A 21,587-nucleotide genomic window follows, 5' to 3' on the forward strand; every position below is an offset into this window, starting at 1 on the left:
GAGAGTCAGCGGCCTGGAAGTTCCCACCATATGCCCAGAGAAACAGACTGAAACAGACCTACACCCAAGGACACTTGTGTGCAATGTCAGAACGCTGGTTTAAAAGAGAAGATCCCGAGAGCGTCCACAGAGAAAAGACCCACGTTCCCACAAAGGATCCCCAAGGAGGATGGCACCCACAGCCCTGCAACGCAGGGAGTCCAGGGGCCCCACGTATGGAGGTCCACAGCAGCACTCCCGCCAGGCCACGAAACCATGAGCTTCCAGAGAAAGCTCCCTGCTGCTGACCCCCATTCTCAGTGCTCAGGCGGCTCCACCTGAATGACCACCACCAGCACTCCAACTCACAGCAGGTGCCAAAAGTTGGGCCACACTGACCTCTCCCGGTTCCATTTAGAGAACTGTGTGTGGGCCACAGGTTTGTGACTGAAAAGTATGACAGACAGTGGTGGAGTAAAGCAAGTTATGTTGCCTGTGTTTCAGTTCCTACGATTAGATAAGAAGGCAGTGAGCTTTGCTTCTAAGTTCTTCTAAGTTTACTTCCACAGAGCTGAGCTTCCCTGCTGGCACTCCCCCAGGGTTCTGTCATGGGCCCTTTCCTCTCTGCACATGTCCTTCCTCTGGGCCCTTGTTCCCTCCCAGAGCCACACTTCTCACAAAGAGCTGCTTCCAGCCTTTCAGCATCCGTCTAGCTCTGGTCATCAGTTAGCCAAGACCAGGTCCTGGTGCCTTTGGCCCCTGCCTCCCAGTCCCCATCACTCCACTTCTGCCCCACACAAACCTCAGGGAAGGGCATTCAGTCCCCGAACCTTCCTCTGCTTGGTGCGTTACAAGGCTGCTTCCTAAAGCTGAAGTTCGACACACACCCCCACACCCACAAGCCTGTCTTTGCAGCACCCTTTGCCGTTACTCTAGCATGCCCTGAAGCATCCCTTCATCTGGACCGTGGAATTGATCTGAGCCTGCCCACCCCGACACTTCTCCATCCCTGTCCTTTCCATCCTCTCCCTTCCCATACCCCCAGCTCCAAGGCTCCTCTCAAATGCTCTTCCTCCACCCAATCTCTTAGGACGCTCTCTCCATTCTCCACCTGCATTAAGCCCGCTCGCCCTAGACCGTGCTTGCTAATTCCACCTCATCTTACAATCTTACAATCACCCCTTTATAAAGCCTCACCCACTCCTAATGCTCCAGAAAGTCACTCAACAATGGATCAAGTATAACTTACTGAAGGATTCTTCTGGAACTCCCAGAAAACAATGTCTTCAGCATGGTAAGTGCCTAGGCAACATTAACTGAATTTTAAGGGGCTTGATTACAAATTACAAGGAAACATGGATACAGTCAGAAATGTCCCCAGACCTGAGCTCTGCAGTAATTAGTGGGGAAGCTATTTTAAGCACTCTCAGCAACCCAGCTTACCTTTCACTTTGTTATCCACCTCGTCCCCTGGAAGGCCCAGCCTTTTTTTCCCAAAATCAGGCCCCACTGACTTCAAGGGTGCTCTCTGTAACCTTTCACTCCTCTTGTGGGCAAACAGCAAAGAGTCAGATGACGGACTGGAGTGGTCGACCAGCGGGTCAGTGCTGCTCCCGGTCAGCCAATCAAATGAGCTTCTTCCATCTGCAACATGTGATCAGAGAGGTCAGGCACTCAGCACCACCCAGCTCTGTAAACGGGGCAGGACCACCTGCCAAGACACACCTGGTAGCACCCTAGGCCTCCGTGCTCACCTCCAACCCTGGGCAGAGGCTCTGTCAGATCCCAGGGTATGCCCCAAGGAAAACTGGGTGCATGGGCCTCAGTGCCCCTGGACCACAACGTTTGTAAAGTAAGAAACATGCCACTTGCTCCCACCACAGGAATAACACTTTGTTATCTACTGAAAGGTGCTAAGAGCCCCTGACTTGTAATATTAGTGTCACAGAATTCCCATTGTGATTATTCAAATTAGTCCCACTTCCAGAACCAACAAGATGTGAAAACAATTACATAAAGGAAAAACGTTAAAGAGTTTATGTAAAAGGATCAAGATATTTTACTCTACAATTTGTACTTTGCTCATCAAAGGTAGCAGTTAAACCATCTGAGAAAGAACAGTTTAATAACTGTAAATCTAGTAAATGAATTTGGTTTACCCCTACTCTGCTTTGGAGATAAGATGTCTTAAATTTGCTGCACTAGGTTTTTCTGTACCAAACCAAAACCAAAACATACATATACTGAAACTTTCCTTGATTTTTCCGGTCAGAAATAATCCATTTCTTTTTTAGAAAAATTGTAGCAAAACAGGCTGGGTGCGGTGGCTCACGTCTGTAATCTCAGCACTTTGGGAAGCTGAGAAGGGTGGATCACAAGGTCAGATCGAGACCATCCTTGCCAACGTGGTGAAATCCCACCTCTACTAAAATACAAAAATTTAGCCAAGCGAGGTGGCACGCGCGTGTAGTCCCAGCTACTCAGGAGGCTGAGGCAGAGGAATCGCTTGAACGAACCTAGGAGGCAGAGGTTGCAGTTAGCTGAGATCACTGCACTCCAGCTCCAGCCTGGCGACAGAGCAAGACTCTGTCTCAAAAAAATAAATAAAAATAAAGGAAAATATACATAAAATTTACCATTTCAATCATTTTTAGGTGCACAGTTCAATGGCATTAAGGACATTTACACTGTTGTACAATTATCACCATCTTCCACGTCCACAGTTGTGTGTTTTTTTTTTTTTTTGAGACATGGCCTTGCTCTTTTGCCCAAGGTGCATATGGCATGATCACAGCTCACTACAGCCTTGAACTTCTGGGCTCAAGCCATTCTCCCGCCTCAGCTTCCCCAGTGGCTGGGACTAATTACAGGCGTGCGCCACCATGCCCAGCTAATTTTTAAAATTGTTTTGTAGAGATGGGGTCTTTCCATGTTGCCCAGGCTGGTGCAGAACCCCTGGGCTCAACTGATCCTCCTGCCCCAGCTGGAATAACAGGAATGAGTCACTGCACCCTGCCTCCACAGCACTTTTCCTCTTGCAAAACTGAAATTCTGTACCCATTAAACTATAAATCCCCATTCTTCCTCCCCAGACCCTGGCACCTAGCACTCTACTTTCTGTTTCCATGAGTTTGACTGTCATAGGAACCCACTCTTTTGACTGACATCTTCCTTGGGTTCTCAATGCTTTTTGTTATTATCCCTTACTTCTCTCGCAAAAGCCCAACACTGTTGTGACAGAAGCTGCCCACTGAGGTCAGAGTGCTGTATACATGGCCGGCGGGGTGGGTCACGGTTACCTGCAGTCTGTGTCGGTGTGAAGTCATGCTGCTGCTGGGTGGCCCTTATCTGCCCTGCCATTGGCCAGCGAGCTGAGAGGGACCCTTCCTGGGTACGGGTCTGGAGAGTGCCCTGGGAGGCCTGGGTCTCCACAAACATTGGAGTGAGAACAGTACTTCGGAAACGCCAATCAGAATCAATGGTATATTCCTGTACATAAGAAAGTTTCAAATGAAATAAGGCTCCTTTTTAAGGAACGCTGATATATTTCTATTTAAAATCTAATGGTACCATCAGCATATTTCTACCATAACTTCATATGCAGCTGAAGAATCTTCTCTAATTTAAAAGTTTTAACTAAGTGATTTGCCAACTAGAAAAACTAGCTAACTATTGAGGGAGAAAACCCAACTTTCTTAATGTTTGCATAAAAAGGCTTGATATCATGCTCAGCACCGCAACCCAAATTCAACGAGTCAAGTGACCCAACTTGTCCACATACACACATGCCACTGGGACAGATCCTGAGCTTGTGAGTGGGACCGGAGGGGCCCTACCCCAGGAGCTCTCTGCAACCTGCCCATCATCCCCACTGTTAAGGCTGCTGCGAGAGAGCACAAGCTCAGCATCCACTGTGGGCTGGGAGGAATAAGGGGAGGGAAAGCAATGGCGATCCTGACAAGGGAAATCTAGTGAAGGCCAAGAGGGTGAGGCCTGTGGACCTCCAGGTGGCTGAAGCAGAGGCACGAGCCTTCCCTTTCCTTTTCAGAAAGGAATATGTGAGTATTCCAAGAAAGCAAAGAGCCAGTTAAAGCTATTAAAAACGTTCACGAACAAGAAAAGCTTATAATATTCACTACTATGAGAGAGAAGACCACATTACCTGAAATTCACATTCTGACAGAGGATGTTCGAACATGGGATTTGGATAATCTGGGCTCAGGCTGGTCATTTCAAGCAGAAAATTTGTTGCTAAACTTAAAAAGTGCACTTCTATCTTAGGAGAATATAAGGAATTTAGTGCCAGCAACCGGTCCAAGGTATTTGAAGGTAACCTAGTTTCATGGCTCCAGAAATTTCGAATAATTAATCTGAAAAGCAGACAGAAAAAAGTAGATTGCTTAGACAATGGCAAATGGGAAAGAATGTGCTGTACAGGGTGTCCTGTGGAGAAGGCACAGCTCTTCACCCACATGAAGCTTAACAGAGAGGGAAACCACATTCAACTATATCAAAAATACAGTCTGAGTTATGAAACATATCCACTGAAGGAGGGGAATATTACAAAAAATGTAGCATATTTTTTATGCTACAGAGGGGAGGGGAGAAACTGGGTGATTTTATTCTCTTATCTCTATTCTCTGGGAAGTTTTCAATGATGAGTACATGATATTAACTATTTGAAACAAAAAAAAATTTAGGAAATTACACAAAATCCTTCACTGCCTTGCCAAAACAATTCATTATAAAAATTACTGCCATAAAATACTCAAAACATATATTAATTAAATACCAAATTAGGGGTTGGGCACAGTGGCTCAGGCCTGTAATTCCAGCACTTTGGGAGGCCGAGGTGTGTGGATCACCTGACTTCAGGAGTTCAAGACCAGCCTCGCCAACATGGTGAAACCCTGTCTCTACTAAAAATACAAAAATTAGCTGGGTGTGGAGGCGTGCACCTGTAGTCCCAGCTACTCGGGAGGCTGAGGCAGGAGAATTGCTTGAACCTAGGAGGCGGAGGTTGTAATGAGCTGAAATCGTGCTACTGCACTCCAGCCTAGGTGACAGAGTGAGACTCCATCTCAAAAAAATAAATACATACATACATACATAGCAAACTAGGTCCTATAATTTATGAATGCATATGAAATCCAAATACAATTTTAAGAAGCTCAATGAATTTAAAATTATAGCAGAATGGAAAAATAATATACAGAAACATACAAAAAGTGTATGGCTTCTTATATTGAGGCTGGGAGCAGTGCTCACACTTAAAATTCCAGCACTTTGGTAAACCAAGTCAGGAGGATTGAGACCAGGCACTGAAGCCTAGCTTGGGTAATATAGCAAGACCCTATATTTACAAAAAGTAAAAAATTAGCCGAGCCTGTTGGCATATGCCTGTAGTCCCAGCTACTCAGGAGGCTGAGGGAGGAGGATCACCTGAACCCAGAAGTCCGAGGCTACAGTGAGCTACAGTTACACTACTGCACTCCAGCCTGGGTGCCAGAGCAAGACCTTATCTCTAAAAAACATATTAATAATAATAATAAAAAGTTTAACCCCCTTTTTGCATAGTCAGTAAACTTATATAGTCAGAAACACATATAACTGACTTACTCAGGGCAGGCATTTTAGAGGATAACAATCATCATTCACACTTTCATATGTAACTAATATTACGGTTTCCTCTCATTTCTAAGGTTTCAAACACTTTATTTTCAACATTAATACTTACAGCATGATCTCAACTATGTGTGTTAAATGGGAAACAGAAGAATTGTCATTGTAGACTTTCTTTTCATTTTGAAACACTTTAACTCACTGCCCTAGCATTTGGTCCATATGACTTTTTCAAGAGTGTTATTTTTAAGTTGTCAGGATTTTAAAGCCTTACTCTTCATAATGTGCTTTAAAATACTCTTTTACTAAATATTGTGAAATGCAGAAAGCAGAGAAAATGCTAATACTGCAAATACATTTCTAAAACTCCTGAAAAATACTCTATGCTACCTTTGAAAGCAATACCCTTAACATTTAATTGTCCCAGCCCAGTTATTCAAGGAGAGCACGTACTGAAGTCCAGGGTTCTCATCGATCAATCCTTGAATCAGCACATCTTTTGCCAACTTAAATATTTCCTGGGAGTCATTATCTGTCTGACTTTCTGGATCTCTGCTTGAGAAAACAGCAAAACGTCACAACATTAATGCTCTCTTCTAGTCCTTTTGTTAAACTACAGTAACACCATCTAGAATTCAATTTAAAAAGACTGGTTTTCCCATTAGACTTTAGATCTCCAAATCACAGCTTGCCCCACTCATGGGTATGTGCACAAGCCTTGAGAACCCATCCTCGCTCCCAGCAGGAGCAGAGTGGAACAGGGGGATGGGCCCACAGGAGGCCCAGCGGTCCTGTGACGCTCAGCTGTGGCGGTGTAGTAGTGCCCAGTGATCCTGGCAGACTTCATCCCCTTAGTCTTTGCCAGATCTTAAAAGGACAACTATGAAAATAGGTTTTATAAGCACACCACCATACTTTTCACTCTGATTATTTCACAAACATATGTGAAATGAGTTTTTAAAAGGATACAATCAGATATACCAAAATAAATGTTAATCATATGGTTAAAAAAAAAATTATTGATCATATGGTAAAAAAAAAATGTGTTGTTATGTTCCAGATTGATAAGGGGACCCAAATGATTCCTAAAGTGTTAATGTTGCCCCGGAAACAAGGCGAAACCCCGTCTCTACAAAAAATAAACAAAATTAGCCAGGTATGGTGGTGCACACCCATAGACCCAGCTACGCAGGAGGCTGAGATGGGAGGATCAACTGAGCCCAGGAGATTGAAGCTGCAGTGACCTGTGTTTGTGCCACTGTACTCCAGCCTCGTTGACAGAGTAAGACCCTATCTCAAAAAGAAAAACAACAACAACAACAACAAAAACACAAAATAAAATAGTCAATGTATAGCTTACCTGTAATTGTCATGAATCCACATGAGAATATTATACATTTGTTCCCTACATGTTGCAGAAGGATGGGAAACGAATTCCACAACAGGGTTCAGAAGTTCTCGGAGTTCTACTGGTTTTAATTTTGGCATCATCTTATAAATTATGTCCAAACATACTTTTTGTCTTTCATCATCTCTATGGGAGAGATTTTAAAAACACACAAATTTAACTATTTTTTATTACTGTACTTTCAAAGTATGACAGACAACTTTTTCTTCTTTGTTTCAAAATTTGTTATAATAAATAACACTACACTTATATAAAACTTGTATTCTTGAAATAATCATGGACTAGATTATTAAATATAAGACAAATAACTTCAATGTGCTATCCTACACCGGATCCTGAAACAGAAAAAGGACATTAGAAGGAAACTGGAGAAATGGAATAAAGCCTAGTTTGGTAAACAGTAATGTTCTAATGTTACTTTCTTACTTTTGACACATGTACCAAGATTATGTAAGGGGAAAGTTGGGTAAAGGGTATATATGGAAATTATGTGTACTATCTTTCAACTTTTCTGCAAATACAAAATTACTTCAAGATAAAAAGTCTATTTTTAGAAAAACCTAATAATGGCAAACAAAGTATTTTTTAAAAGGACTTCAAGTGCTGCCTGGCATGGTGTATAGTGAAGTGCAATCTGAGCTCTAAATGAGGCAAGTATTTATTTCCTTGTTTTGACTCCTTAATAGCACCCAGCTGAATGCTTCACACAGTAGATACTCTGTGAACGTAAGGATATTAGGACAGTGACATACATTCTTTGTTACTGACACAATGCACGTTTATTGTTGTGTAAAAATACTTACATAGGAGGAGGACAAGATGGCTGAATAGACATAGCCAGGAGGGCCTCTCCCACCAAAACAGAGCAAAATAATGAGGAAACCAACATGCTTTGAAGAGATCTTTGGAAAGAAAGCACTGAGCATCGATAGAGAGAGGCAATGCAGACACTGAGGCAGAAGAGGGAGGAAGCTGGGAAGCCTGCACAGTCTCCGGGTGCCAGGACCTACTCTTGGCCCTAATCAGGTCCTAAGGAAGGGGTGAGTGGAGTGACTATGGGGCAACCCACGCTCACCATGGAGCTCTGGAATACTAGCCACAAGAGATCCCACAACCCCCACAGACATTTGAATTGGCAGGGAACTGTCAGAGAGAAGGTACAGGCAGAGCATCAGCCTACGTGGAGCCTGGCAGGTCTCACTCAGCGTGGAGCAGCTCCAGCAAAATGCGACCCCAGGCGCCCATGCCCCCAGGTTCTCACCTTGCTCTGAGTCACTCTAGGCCCTGCTGAATGCTGGGGCGGAAAACAGCAGGGCTGTCCTTCCTGTGGGTCTGGGGAGAGCCTGATTTACATGCCTATCTGTCAACTTCCCAGGCATTACCAACCCCAGCTGCTCCCACAAGAGCATAGACACAGCATAGCCTCCACTATCCAGCCTGAGTTCTTTGCCAGTGGCCTTGGAGCACTTTGGCCACAGTGCTTGATTCCAAGCGGACAGAGGATGAAGCCGTGGGCCTGGTCTCAGCCCCCCACGGTCTAAGCACATCGTTCAGGAATACAGAGCCGAGATCTGTGGCCAGAGCTTAAGCTCTGCTCAGACCACTGAGTACAGTGAGACGTGGGTTTGTGTTCCAGCATGAGTGCTGGGTGAGCCCCCTTCCATGAGGCTGGTCTGGGAAGGGTGAGGCCTGTTAGCCAGCTTTGCATCTGCCTGAGTGGCCTGCAACACCTAACAGCCCAGTGATCTGGGCACAGAAAGCATGGCATAAAACTGACTGGTCAGGCTAGCTACCGGGGCAGACACCAACAGACTTGGTCAAGAGAGCGTGAGCTAGGCAGTCCCCACAACTGTCTGCTGGGCAAAAAATCCCAGGCTGTGGGCACCACACCAGCTGCACAAACATGACAACATCACCCTGCCCTGAGATCCCCCACCCTTGACCTACTATACCAACAGACCACCCACAGACATACCCCACAACCCTCTCTGGCTTTGCCAAGCACAGAGGACCAGTGGGCCTCTGGAATGCTGTGGGTCTCCTGGTGACCTAACCTTCAACTCAGGCCACTGCTAAGGGATGGAGAGCGCAGCCTACCAGGGCCCCCCTTGGGGTTCAGGAAATGTGAGTATGGTGCCAGTGATTGGAAGGGGCTCCTCTAAGGCCTGGAAATGAACTTAGTGAGGGGGTCATCTCCCTTCCCCTGCCCCCAGAACACTGTGCTGAACACACTGTAATCTAACAGTCTATCTGCTAGCCCTTACCTTTAAGCACCATATACTGGATCATAGTCTGAATTACATCACTAAAAAAAATTCTTCTAGTATACATCACCTGTGAAACCCAATGCAGGAACCAAGGACAAAGAAAGATCCTATACAGAGCCTCAGCCTGCTGAAAGCACCCAGAAAGGAAGCCAATCGACTATACTCAGCATACACCACAGTCAAACCCTCAAGGAAAATGATGAATATGAAAACAAAAGGCCCCATCCAAGCAGCAGCAACTCCAAAAAGATAAAGGAACACCAGCCCTCTCAGATGAGAAGGAATTAGTGCAAACACTCTGGCAATTCAAAGTATCTCCTCACCTCCAAACAACTGTACTAGTCTCTCAGCAACGGTTTTTAGACAGATTGAAATGGCTGAAATGACAGAAATAGAATTCAGAATCCAGATGGCAAGAAAGCTCAAGATCCAGGAGAAGGCTGAAATTCAATTCAAGGAAACCAGTAAAATAATTCAAGAGTCAAAAGGCAACATAGCCATTTTAAGAAAGAACAAGCCAGGCGTGGTGGATCACACCTGTAATCCCACCACTTTGGGAAGCTGAGGCAGGTAGATTGCTTCAGTTGGAGAGTTTGAGACCAGCCTGAGCAAAACGATGAAACCCCGTCTCTGCAAAAATATAAATCATTAGCTGGGCGTGGTGGCGCATGCCTGCACAGGTCCCAGCTCCTCAGGAGACTGAGATGGGAGGATCACCTGAGCCTGAGAGGTCGAGGCTGCAGCAGTAAGTCATGGTCACATCACTGCACTTCGGCCTGGGTTACACAGCAAGACCCTGTCGAAAACAAAACAAAACAAAAGGAAAAGAAAAGGAACCAAACTGAACTCTGGAATTGAAAGATTCACTACAGGAATTTCATAACACAGTTTGAAACATTAACAAAAGAATAGACCAAGCTAAGGAAAGAATCTCAGAGCTTGAAGACCAGTCCTTCAAATCAACCCAGTCAGAAAAAAATAAAGGAAAAAGAATTTTTAAACAAAATCTCTAAGAAACAATAGATTATGTAAAAAGAATCAAACCTATGACTTACTGGAATTCCTGAGACAACTTGGAAAATATATTTGAGGATATAGTCCATGAAAACATTCCCTATCTCACTAGAGAGGTAGACATGCAAATACAAGACATTCAGAGAACTCCGGTGACACACCATACAAGACCATCCCCAAGACACATAGTCATCAGATTTTCCAAGGTCAACGTGAAAGAAAAAATTTTAAAGGCAGCTAGAAAGAAGGGTCAGGTCACATACTGACAGAACTTCATCAGGCTACCAGCGGGCCTCTCAGCAGAAACCTTAAAAACCAGAAGAGACTGGGGCCTATTTTCAGCATCCTTGAAGAAAACAAATTCCAACCAAGAATTTAATATCCTGCCAAAATAAGTTTCATAAGGAAAGGAAAAATAAAGTTCTTTTCAGACAAGGAAACATTAAGGGAATTTGTTAACATTAGACCTGCCTTATAAGGGGTCCTTAAGGGAGTGCTAAACATGAAACAAAAGAACAATACCTGCTACCACAAAAACATACTTAAGTATGTATCCCACAGATACTATAAAGCAACTACACAGTTAAGTCTACAAAACAACCAGGTAACAACATGACAACAGGATCAAAACCTCACATATCAATATAAACCTTGAATGTAAACAGTCTAACGGCCCCTCTTAAAACCCACACAGTGGCGAGTTGGATTAAAAAAAAAAAAACTCAGTTATCTTCTCTCTTCAAGAGACCCATCTCACATGTAACAACACCCACAGGCTCAAAGTAAAAGGATGGAGAAAGATCTATCACAAAAACAGAAAACGAAAAAGTGCAGGGGTCACTATTCTTTTATCAGATAAAACAACTTTAAACCAACAATAGTTAAAAAGGACAAAAAAAGGCATTACATAATGACAAAGGGTTCAATTCAATAAGAAGACTTAACTATATACTAAATATATAAGTACCTAACTTTGGAGCACCCAGATTCATAAAATAAGCTCTTCTAGACCTATAAAGAGGCACTCAATAATAGTGGGAAACTAACACTCTATTGACAGTTATAGATAGATAAGGCAGGCAGAAAACTAACAAATTCTGGACTTAAACTCGACACTTGAACAATCGGACTCAATACATCTATAGAATACTCCACCTAATATACCACAATATACACTCTTCTCATCTGCACATGGAACATACTCTAAGATCAACCACATGCTCAGCCATAAAGCAAGCCTCAATAAATAAAAAAAAAATTCAAAACCATACCAAGCACACTCTCAAGACTACAGTACAATAAAAATAGAAATCAATACCAAGACCTCTCAAAACCACACAATTACATAAAAATTAAACAACTTACTCCTAAATAACTGTTGAGAAAATTATTAAGGCAGAAATCAAATTTTTTTCAATTACGGAAAACAGGGACACTAAATGCCCATGTCAAAACATTAGAAAGACCTCAAATCAATAATCAAACATCGCATATAAACTAGAAAAACAAGAACAAACCAAGTCCGAGTGCAGTGGCTGACGCCTGTAATCCCACTTTGGAAGGTCAAGGCAGAAGGATCATTTGAGGTCAGGAGTTTGAGACCAGCCTGACCAACAAGGTGAAACCCCGTCTCTACTAAAAATACAAAAAAATTAGCCAGGCATGGTGGTGTGCACTTGTAGTCCCAGCTACTCGGGAAAGAGGCTGAGGCAAAATAGCTTGAACCCGGGAGATGGAGGTTGCAGTGAGCCAAGATCGCACCACTGCACTCCAGACTGGGCAACACAGTGAGACTCCGCCTTAAAACCAACCAAAGCAAAACAAACCAACCCCAAAGACAGCAGAAGAAAAGAAATAACCAAAATACAGAGTGGAATTGAACGAAACTGTGATCCAAAAATCTACACAAAGATTCAACAAAACCAAAAGTTGATTATTTGAAAGAATAAACAGGATTGATAGACCTCAAGCTAGATCAATAGGGACAAAGAGAGACAGACAGAAGATCTAAATAAGCACAATAAGAAATGACAAAGATAACATTATATCTGATCCCACAGAAATACAAAAGATCCTCAGAGACTATCGTGAACACCTCTACATAAGGAAATTAGGAAATCTAGAGGAAATGGATACATTTCTGGAAACATACAAGCTCCCAAGATTGAACCAGAAATTTAAAAAAAAAACAAAAAACAAACAAACAAAAACACCTGAACAGACCAATGAGGAGCTCCTAAATTAAATCAATAATGAAAAAAACTTACCAAGCAGGAAAAAAAGAAAAAAGAAAACAAAACCCCCAGGGCAGATGGATTCACAGTTAAATTCTGGCAGATATACAAGGAACTGGTACAAATCCTACTGAAACTATTTCACAAAACCAAGGAGAAAGGATTCCTCCTTGACTCATTCTATGAAGCCAAAATCCTGATACCAAAATCTGACAGGACACAATGAAAAAAGAAAACGTCAGGCCAAATCCCTGATGAATACAGATGTAAAAATCCTCAACGAAATACTAGCAAATTGAATCCAACAACACAACTAAAGGTAATGCATGACAATCAAGTATGCTTTATTCCTAGGATGCAAGGTTGGTTCAACATACACAAATCAATGTGATTCACCACATAAACAGAATTAAAAACAAAAGCCTTATGATAATTTCAATAAATGGAGAAAAAGCTTTCAATAAAATCCAACATTCTGGGCTAGGCACAGTGGCTCACGCCTATAATCCTAGCACTTTGGGAGGCCGAGGCAGATGGATCATTTGAGGTCAGGAGTTCAAGACCAGCCTGGTCAACATGATAAAACCCTGTCTCTACTAAAAATACAAAAATTAGCCAGGCATGGTGGCATGTGCCTTACTCAGGAGGCTAAGGCAGGAGAATCACTTAAACCTGGGAGGCATAGGTTGCAGTGACCTCAGGTCGTGCCACTGCACTCTAGCCTGGGTAACAGAGAGAGACTCCGAGAGAGAGAGAGAGAGAGAGAGAGAGAGAGAGAGAGAGAAGATCCAACATCCTTGCATGATAAAAACCTTCAACTGGCTGGGCGTGGTGGCTCATGCCTGTAATCCCAGCACTTTGGGAGGCTGAGGCAAGCGGATCACAAGGTCAGTAGTTCGAGACCATCCTGCCTAACACGGTGAAACCCAGTCTCTACTAAAGAAAAAATACAAAAAAATTAGCCGGGCGTGGTGGCGGGCACCTGTAGTCCCGGCTACTTGGGAGGCTGAGGCAGGAGAACTGCGTGAACTCAGGAGGCAGAGCTTGCAGTGAGCCGAGATCACGCCACTGCACTCCAGCCTGCGTGATACAGCGAGACTCCATCTCAAAAAACAAAAACAAAAACAAAAACCCTCAACAAACCAGGCGTCAAATGAATATTCCTCAAAATAGTAAGAATCATCTATAGGCCGGGCGCGGTGGCTCAAGCCTGTAATCCCAGCACTTTGGGAGGCCGAGACGGGTGGATCATGAGGTCAGGAGATCGAGACCATCTTGGCTAACACAGTGAAACCCCGTCTCTACTAAAAAATACAAAAAAAACTAGCCGGGCGAGGTGGCGGGCACCTGTAGTCCCAGCTACTCGGGAGGCTGAGGCAGGAGAATGGCGCAAACCCGGGAGGCGGAGCTTGCAGTGAGCTGAGATCCGGCCACTGCACTCCAGCCCGGGTGACAGCGCGAGACTCCGTCTCAAAAAAAAAAAAAAAAAAAAAAAAAAAGAATCATCTATGACAAACCCACAGCCTACATGATACTGAATGATGGCAAAAACTGGAAGCATTCCCCTTGAAAACTGGAAAAGACAAGGATGCCCACTCTCATCACTCCTATTCAACATAGTACTCGAAGTCCTACACAGAACAATCAAGCAAGAGAGAGAAATAAAATGTATTCAAATAGGAAAAGAAGAAATCAAACTATTCCTCTTCTCTGATGGTATGATTCTATACCTAAAAAACCCTAAAGACTCTGCCACAAGGTTCCTAGAACTGATAAATGACTTGAGTAAAGTTTTAGGACACAAAATCAATGTACAAAAATCAGTAACATTCCTATACACCAATGACATTACAGCTGAGAGCCAAATCAAGAATGTAAGCCTATTTACAAAGGCAAAGAAAAGAATAAAACACCTAAGAATACAGCTAACCAAGGAGGTGAAAGATCTCTACAAGGAGGACTACAAAACACTGTTGAAAGAAATCGGGTATGATACACATAAATGAAAAAATACTGTTAGAATAGCCATTCTGTCCAAAGCAATCTACAGATTCAATGCTATTCCTTTCAAACTACCTATGTCACTTTTCACAGAATTGGAAAAACCTATTCTAAAATTCATATGAAACCAAAAAGGAGCCCGAATAATTGAAACAATTCTAAGCAGAAAGAACAAAGCCAGAACATCATATTACCCAACTTCACTATACTACATGGCTACAATAACCAAAACAGCATGGTACTGGTGGGGGAGCGGGGGGAGAACCACAGACACACAGACCAATGGAACAGAACGGAGAACCCAGAAAAAAGCCACAGACCTACAACCATCTGATCTTCGACAAAGTCAACAAAAATAAGCTGTGGGGAAAAGATGCCTCATTCAATAAATGGTGCTAACTGGCTAACCATATGCAAAAGAATGAAACCAGACCCCTGCCTATCACCATATAAAAAAATTAAGATGGATTACAGACTTCAATGTGAGACTTCAAATTATAAAAATTCTAGAAGAAAATCTAGGAAATACCCTTCTCGATATCAGCCTTAGCAAAGAATTTATGACTAAGTTCTGAAAAGAAACTGCAACAAAAACAAAAATTGACCAGCAGGACCTAGTTAAATTAGAGACTCTGTGCAGCAAGAGATACTATCAAGCGGGTAAACAGACAACCTATAGATGGGAGAAAATATTCAAAATATTCACAGACTATGCACCTAACGAAGGTCTAATATCCAGAATCCATAAAAAACTTATTCAACAAGTAAAAAGCAACCCCATTAAAAAAATTAGCAAAAGACATGGATACTTCTCAAAAGACATAAAAGTGGCCAACAAATATATACATATACGTATATATGTATATGCATATAATTGTATATATACATATATATGTGTCTGTGTATATATATATAAAGGTCATCACAAATCATCAGGGAAATGCAAATGAGATACCATCTCACACCAGTCAGAATAGTTTTCTTAAAAAGTTAAAAATATAGCAGATATTGGCAAGGCTGCAGAGAAAAAGGAACGCTTATACATTGTTGGTGGGAATGTAAATTAGTTCAGCCACTGTGGAAAGCAGTTTGGAGACTTCTCAAGGAAGTGACAGTTGAACTATCATTTGACCCAGCAATCCCATTGCTGGGTATATACACAAAGGAAAATAAATCATTCTACCAAACAGACACATGCACCCATATGTTCACCATAGCACCATTTACAACAGCAAAGACATGGAATCAACCCAGGTGCCCATCAATGGTGGACTGGATAAAGAAAATGGCACATATATACCATGGAATATTAGGCAGCCATAAAAAAGAATGAAATGTCCTTGCAGCAACATGGATGCAGCTGGACGCCATTGTCCTAAGCGAACTAGTGCAGAAACAGAAAAGCAAATACTGCATGTACTTACTCATATGTGGGAGGCTAAACACTGAGTACACACAGACATAAAGTCAGGAACAACAGACACTGGGGAACAAACAAAGGGGAAGGCAGAATATGAGGCAAGAGTCGAAAAACTACCTGCTAGGTACTACGGTCACTACCTGAGTGACAGATTCATCTGTACTCCAAACCTCAGCATTACGCAATACACCTTTGTAACAAACCTGCACTTGTACCTCCTGATTCAAAAATAAAAGTTCAAAAAATGGAAAAAAAAAAAAAAGTATATAGACTAAGACTGGAAAAGAGTACGGGGACAGGGAAATAATATAATGTAAGTGATCAGCAGCTTTCTCTTTTAATATATACTTTCATGCTATGTTGCAATTTTGAAAATAAATGAACAATTTAAACACATTAACAGAAGCTTCTCACTTGGCAAAATAGGTACAGAACTCAAAAGCACACATTTTAAATCTGAAGAGAGCCAAGGTAACCCCACAGGCCACCTCCTTCATTTATGGGTGAAACACGCCCTAGGATGTGGCTCCCCAAAATGCCAGGCCAAGGGCGCAGGGAGCAGGCCCACCTCAGCAGATGTCCTATTCTTAAGGTGCCTTCACCTTTTCTTCAGAGATTCCAACTTCACAAACGTGCATATCATCGAAACCCACAGGTTCTTCTTGAGTTGAAGATGTCTGAACAAATTAACACTTTATGAGCCAATGGGACCCAAGAGCAGGGCTAGTGTTCACTCACCTATGTCTCATGACTTGAACAAAGTCCTTGCTCTTTAACTGGAAGTACAGCTCTGTCATTGCCTCCACACGACAAAGTACCACCTCCAGACAGAGTGTTTTCAACACTCCATGAAATTTTGGCAGCAGAAAGAACACAGCATTCATGAACCTGGGGGACAAGAGGACTGGTGAGAGGAGGGCCAAGGACCCTCCTGCCCCCACAGGCTCCGTGGACACAGGCTCCCTGGACAGCCCATACCTGTCTGCAAGAGGAGGGAAGCTCTTGGTCACTTTGTTTAAGCACACAATAAACTTGTCCTCCATGGTATTTTGATGTTGCTTCAATTGTTTCGCAACCAGTTCACACAGAGACTCCTCCAGCATCTGAAAAATTAAGTTTATTTTCAAATACACAAAAGTGGAAATGTAGATTAAGCACTGAAAGTAAGGTTTATCTTGAGTATTTAAGTGAGCCCAAAGAAGGTGTTCAATGTTATCACCTACAACAAGGCAGATGATAGGACAGTAGGTGCTGGGGATGTCTGCTGGTCGGCACTGACCATCGCACACCCTTAGGTTCTGGATCCTTGAGTTCCTACACCTCAGTGAGCCAGTCCACATCACTGTGCTCTGCGCTGAGCACCCAGGTGTCTGGTTCGTGTGGATGTCAGATCAATGAAGATTAGTGTTTCCTACTGACACCAAAACACTTGGTAGGACCAGTAAGTCCTTTGAGAAGCTAAGCTAAATGGCTAAATATTGTTTGAGACATATTTTATGATGTTCAGATTTCTGATAAAAAATATTCACACGGACTAGAATTTTCAAACAATTCTATTCACACAGCAGTCCACATCACTGTCTGCTCACGTCCTGCCTCTTTTCACCAAGTGCTGCTAACTGTTACATATTCATCTGTATATCATCTGTCTCCCCTCCCCAAATGCCAGCTCCCCAAGGGCAGGGACGTGACCTGTCCTGTTACCTACTGCATCCCTAGAACCTAGAACCAGAAAGTCCTCAAATGTCCTCCACACAGAGAAGCACTCAGTGGAGTCCACTGGAAGGAAGCAACAGAAAACACTGCTGTCCTTCCTGGCTCACCTCCTTCCTCACAAACATCAGAAAGAGGTATAGGCAACCTTTTCAAAGGCATGAAGACTGAACAGTTTTTCAATGCAAACTCAACACAGACTGAGCACCTCAAATCTGAAAATCCAGAATCCTCCAAAATGCAAAACTGTTTGAACCTCAGCATGACGCTCAACCAAACATTCACTGGAGCATTTGAATTTTGAATTTTTGAATTAGGGATGCTCAAACAGTAACTATCATGAAAATATTGCAAAACCAGAAACTGAAAACACTCCTGGCCCCAAGCATTTTGGAATAGAGATACTGAACCTGTAGTATGAGGCTATTTTTAAATTATCTTAAGAAAAACCCTTAACACAAAACCACAAATTTCAACGGCCTGAACCCCATATAGAATACATATAGTATTACACTACCGATTCATCAGCTGTCTTTTTATTAAAAGTATTTAATACGACAACACAAGGAAATGATCACAATCTAGCAAGTAAAGAAAGCAAGTTATAAAACAGTATGAATAAGAGAGACCAAGGACAGTTGAGCTGCGTGCCGCAGGTGTTGAGGGATGTTGCATGGGAAGAGCGCAAGCCTCTCTTACTGACTTCTTTTTATTTTTTTTGAGATGGAGTCTTGCTCTGTCACCCAAGCTGGAGTGCAGTGATGTGATCTCAGCTCACTGCAAACTCTGCCTCCCAGGTTCAAGGGATTCTCCTAGCTCAGCCTCTCAAGTAGATGGGATTATGGGAGTGTGCCACCACGCCCAGCTAATTTTTCTATTTTTTGTGGAAACAGGGTTTCACTATGTTGGCCAGGCTGATCTTGAACTCCTGACTTCAAATGATGTACCTGCCTTGGCCTCCCAAAGTGCTGGGATTACAGGCATGGGCCACAGCACCCGGCCTCTTACCAACTTCTTTATGTTTACTCTGTTTTCCAAATTTCTACGATAAATCTGTATCACTTTTATATTCAGAAAAAAATATGTAAAACAGAAGTGTTTTTTATTCTTAAATTGAAATTTAAGCCATGAGATTAAACCTGGGGATCTGCTGTAACTTGCTTCATTTATGGTGGAAATGAAGCATATTATGTAGATTCAAACCTCATATTTAGGGATGTTAGAATCATCTTGTAAAAAAGTTCTACTGAATTTAAAAAATCTGTTTATTTACAAAAATAGCTGATAATCCCTAAAATAAATTACAAGTAATGTTTGATCTTCCCAAAGGGGTCATCTTAATTTTATTTTAAATCCAAACAAATCCGTATTTGGTGACATGGACAAGGGTCCAATCACAGCACTGGGCCCACTGGTGCCTGCTCAGGACCACCTGGCTTCTCCTGAGCCTCTCCTCATCCAGCCCCACAGTAACTGGGCCTGGACTCTACTCTGTCCTTTCTTTCAGGAGAGTTAACTGAGCTGGGGGTGCAAACTTGAGAATCATGAACATAAAGGCAGTCTATATCAAGTCGTGAGGCTGAATGAGGTGGGTAGGGGAGCAGTGAGTGAGGCCACAGCAGAGCTGTGGAGGTGGTCAGGGAAACGCAGCTGAGGAAAGAGAGAAGGGGCCGCCACAGGAGGAGGACAGGAGCCAAGAGTGTCCTCAGGGTGTGACCAGCTGGGCCACCTAGACAGGCTCTGCAGAAGCAAGATCCCGAGGGACTCACAGAGCACCTAATCCCAGTGATGACCCTGAAACCCACAACCCTGCTTGGGCAACATGGCAAAACCTTGTTTCTACAACAAATACAAAAATTAGCCAAGCATAGTGGCATATGCCTGTAGTCCCAGCTACCCAGGAGGCTAAGGTGGGAGGACGGCTTGAGCCCAGGAGTGCAAGGCTGCAGTGAGGTATGATTACATCACTGCACTCCAGCCCAGGTGACAGAGCAAGACCCTAGCTCTAAAAAGACTTTAAAACAGTAAGGAACACGTTACTTCTTTATTCAGTCCTCTTATCTGAACAGTGCACTGCACTTAAAAGTTCAGTTAGGCTCATCTCACAGTCCTGTCCAGTGGGCAAGGCAGCAGTACTGAGAGGGTCGCCTGGGAAGTCCCTTCCCCTGTTCAACAGCTACACCAAAAACTGCAAGGGGAGGAATGGACTGGGAGACCACAGCAGCTATCTACCAGGACAATTTCCTCCACAAGGAAATCCTGAGACCACATTCACAGTAATAAAAGCTGGTTAAATACTCTCATCTTGATTTTATATTACCAAGACGGTTGCTGACCTCTCCACGTTCACCAAGTTTCCAAGGTGTCTAAAAAACTGAGTGTTGTATTTGCTGTATTATGGTAAGGAACAGTAAAATATTAATAAATGCAGATGCCCATTTTGTTTCTAATACCATACAGGAAATAAACATGTAAGTATCAAGGGTCATAACATATCAAAATAGAGTAAGAGGTATTTATTGAAAATTGCATAGCACACTCACGTTTTTTCTCTCCATAACATATCGAAGTATAAGTCCTAAAACTTCTGCTGCAGCAGCATACACTTCTTTATATCTTACAAAGGACATATTATTCACCAAAGCCTGAAAGTATCTACAATAAACACAGAAAAGACATATGCATCAAATAAACCATTCTGTTGTTCCACAAATATAAATGACAATTTTCCTTTTCATGTCATACCGACAGCCTAAGTTAAGGAAATCTAAATACAGAACGTGATGCAAATTCCATGTACAAATGCACACATCAGCATGTATTTAAGGGTGCCCGATGTCATAACCAGAAAATCGTAGGGCAGTCTGCTGTCCCATCATGCAGAACCGCTGCAGCTGGACCATCCCGTAAGGCTGAACAGAAAGCTGCAGTGAAAGACAGAGCTACTATCCAAGATCACGGGGCACTGACTCCCTTTCAAAATCCACCTACTATAGCAGGACAAGGACAATAAAATGAAAAACAGCATACTCCCAATGCCATGCTGTGTGAGGAGGCTTCCCAGGGAGCCTCGCATCCACTGTCTGCACTCAGGGGACTCTGCAAGGTTGTTCTGGCATAGAAGCCAAAGGCCCAGCCAGTGACTGTCTAAAAGGAGCCGAGTTCCCACTGAGGCTGCTGCGAAGCTGGCTGACTGCCTCAGCCCTGAGGTCACGTGTCATCTCTGGCACCAGTAACTGGTCCAACGGTGCTGGGGGGCCAACACGGAGGACCAAACAGAGAGAGTGAAACACTCACAGGGATGGGAGAGTCAGGTAGGGCAGGCAGAAACCCAGGGAGTGGCCAGGAGTCAACACTGACTTCACAACCCTCAGGAGCAGGACAAAGAAATACCCTTTTGTGATGTCCCGTAACCATCTTTCTGAGGCCTCTTGTCTTGGCATGTCACACCCAGCTGCCCTAGCTCCCAGGCAGACAGTGCAGCCCAGCGTCTACCAGCCTTCAAGGTCAGAGAGCCCAGAACAAAGCCTCCTGAGGGGACTGCGTTACTTTTGGAGGTAAATGTTCAGAGTATCAGTTTAGAAAATAAGAAATACCACCTCTCATCTGTCAGCATGTACATGAAAAAAATTACACTGTTTTAAACACCCACATTTCTTATTCGCCCCAAACATATTTTTTCTTCCAGAAAAATCTAAATCCAACTTCCTACATTTAGGAAGAAAAAAATTTTTTTGGTACAGATGGGATCTTGCTATGCTGTCCAGGCTAGTCTCGAACTTCTAGACTCAAGCAATCCTCCTGCCTTGGCCTCTCAAATGTGTTAGAATTACAGGCATGAGCCAACATGCCTGGCCCAGAAACATTCGTAACATGGGTCTGGTCCTTAAATTTATCAAAACTGCACCATATCGAAGTCTGTCAATCCA

General features: G+C 43.1%; 1 protein-coding gene across 4 annotated transcripts in view; it reads right to left on the reverse strand.

Annotated features, from left to right (window-relative positions):
* Positions 1–21,587, reverse strand: part of PRKDC (protein kinase, DNA-activated, catalytic subunit) — a 191,833-nt gene that overhangs the window by 66,784 nt on the left and 103,462 nt on the right. For 2 of the 4 annotated variants that reach the window (XM_025395192.1, XM_025395190.1), the window contains exons 52-59: positions 20,202–20,313; positions 16,924–17,048; positions 16,684–16,833; positions 6,962–7,135; positions 6,055–6,153; positions 4,142–4,349; positions 3,279–3,468; positions 1,423–1,623 (exon numbers count right to left, since the gene is read on the reverse strand). In XM_025395192.1, the coding sequence (XP_025250977.1) occupies positions 1,423–1,623; positions 3,279–3,468; positions 4,142–4,349; positions 6,055–6,153; positions 6,962–7,135; positions 16,684–16,833; positions 16,924–17,048; positions 20,202–20,313 (1,259 nt within the window). Of the gene's footprint in view, positions 1–1,422; positions 1,624–3,278; positions 3,469–4,141; positions 4,350–6,054; positions 6,157–6,961; positions 7,136–16,683; positions 16,834–16,923; positions 17,049–20,201; positions 20,314–21,587 lie in introns of all 4 variants that reach the window. The other 2 variants (XM_025395191.1, XM_025395189.1) reach the window with 1 other exon arrangement.

The sequence above is a fragment of the Theropithecus gelada genome, chromosome 8 (genome assembly GCF_003255815.1).
Source record: "Theropithecus gelada isolate Dixy chromosome 8, Tgel_1.0, whole genome shotgun sequence".
NCBI lineage: Eukaryota > Metazoa > Chordata > Mammalia > Primates > Cercopithecidae > Theropithecus > Theropithecus gelada.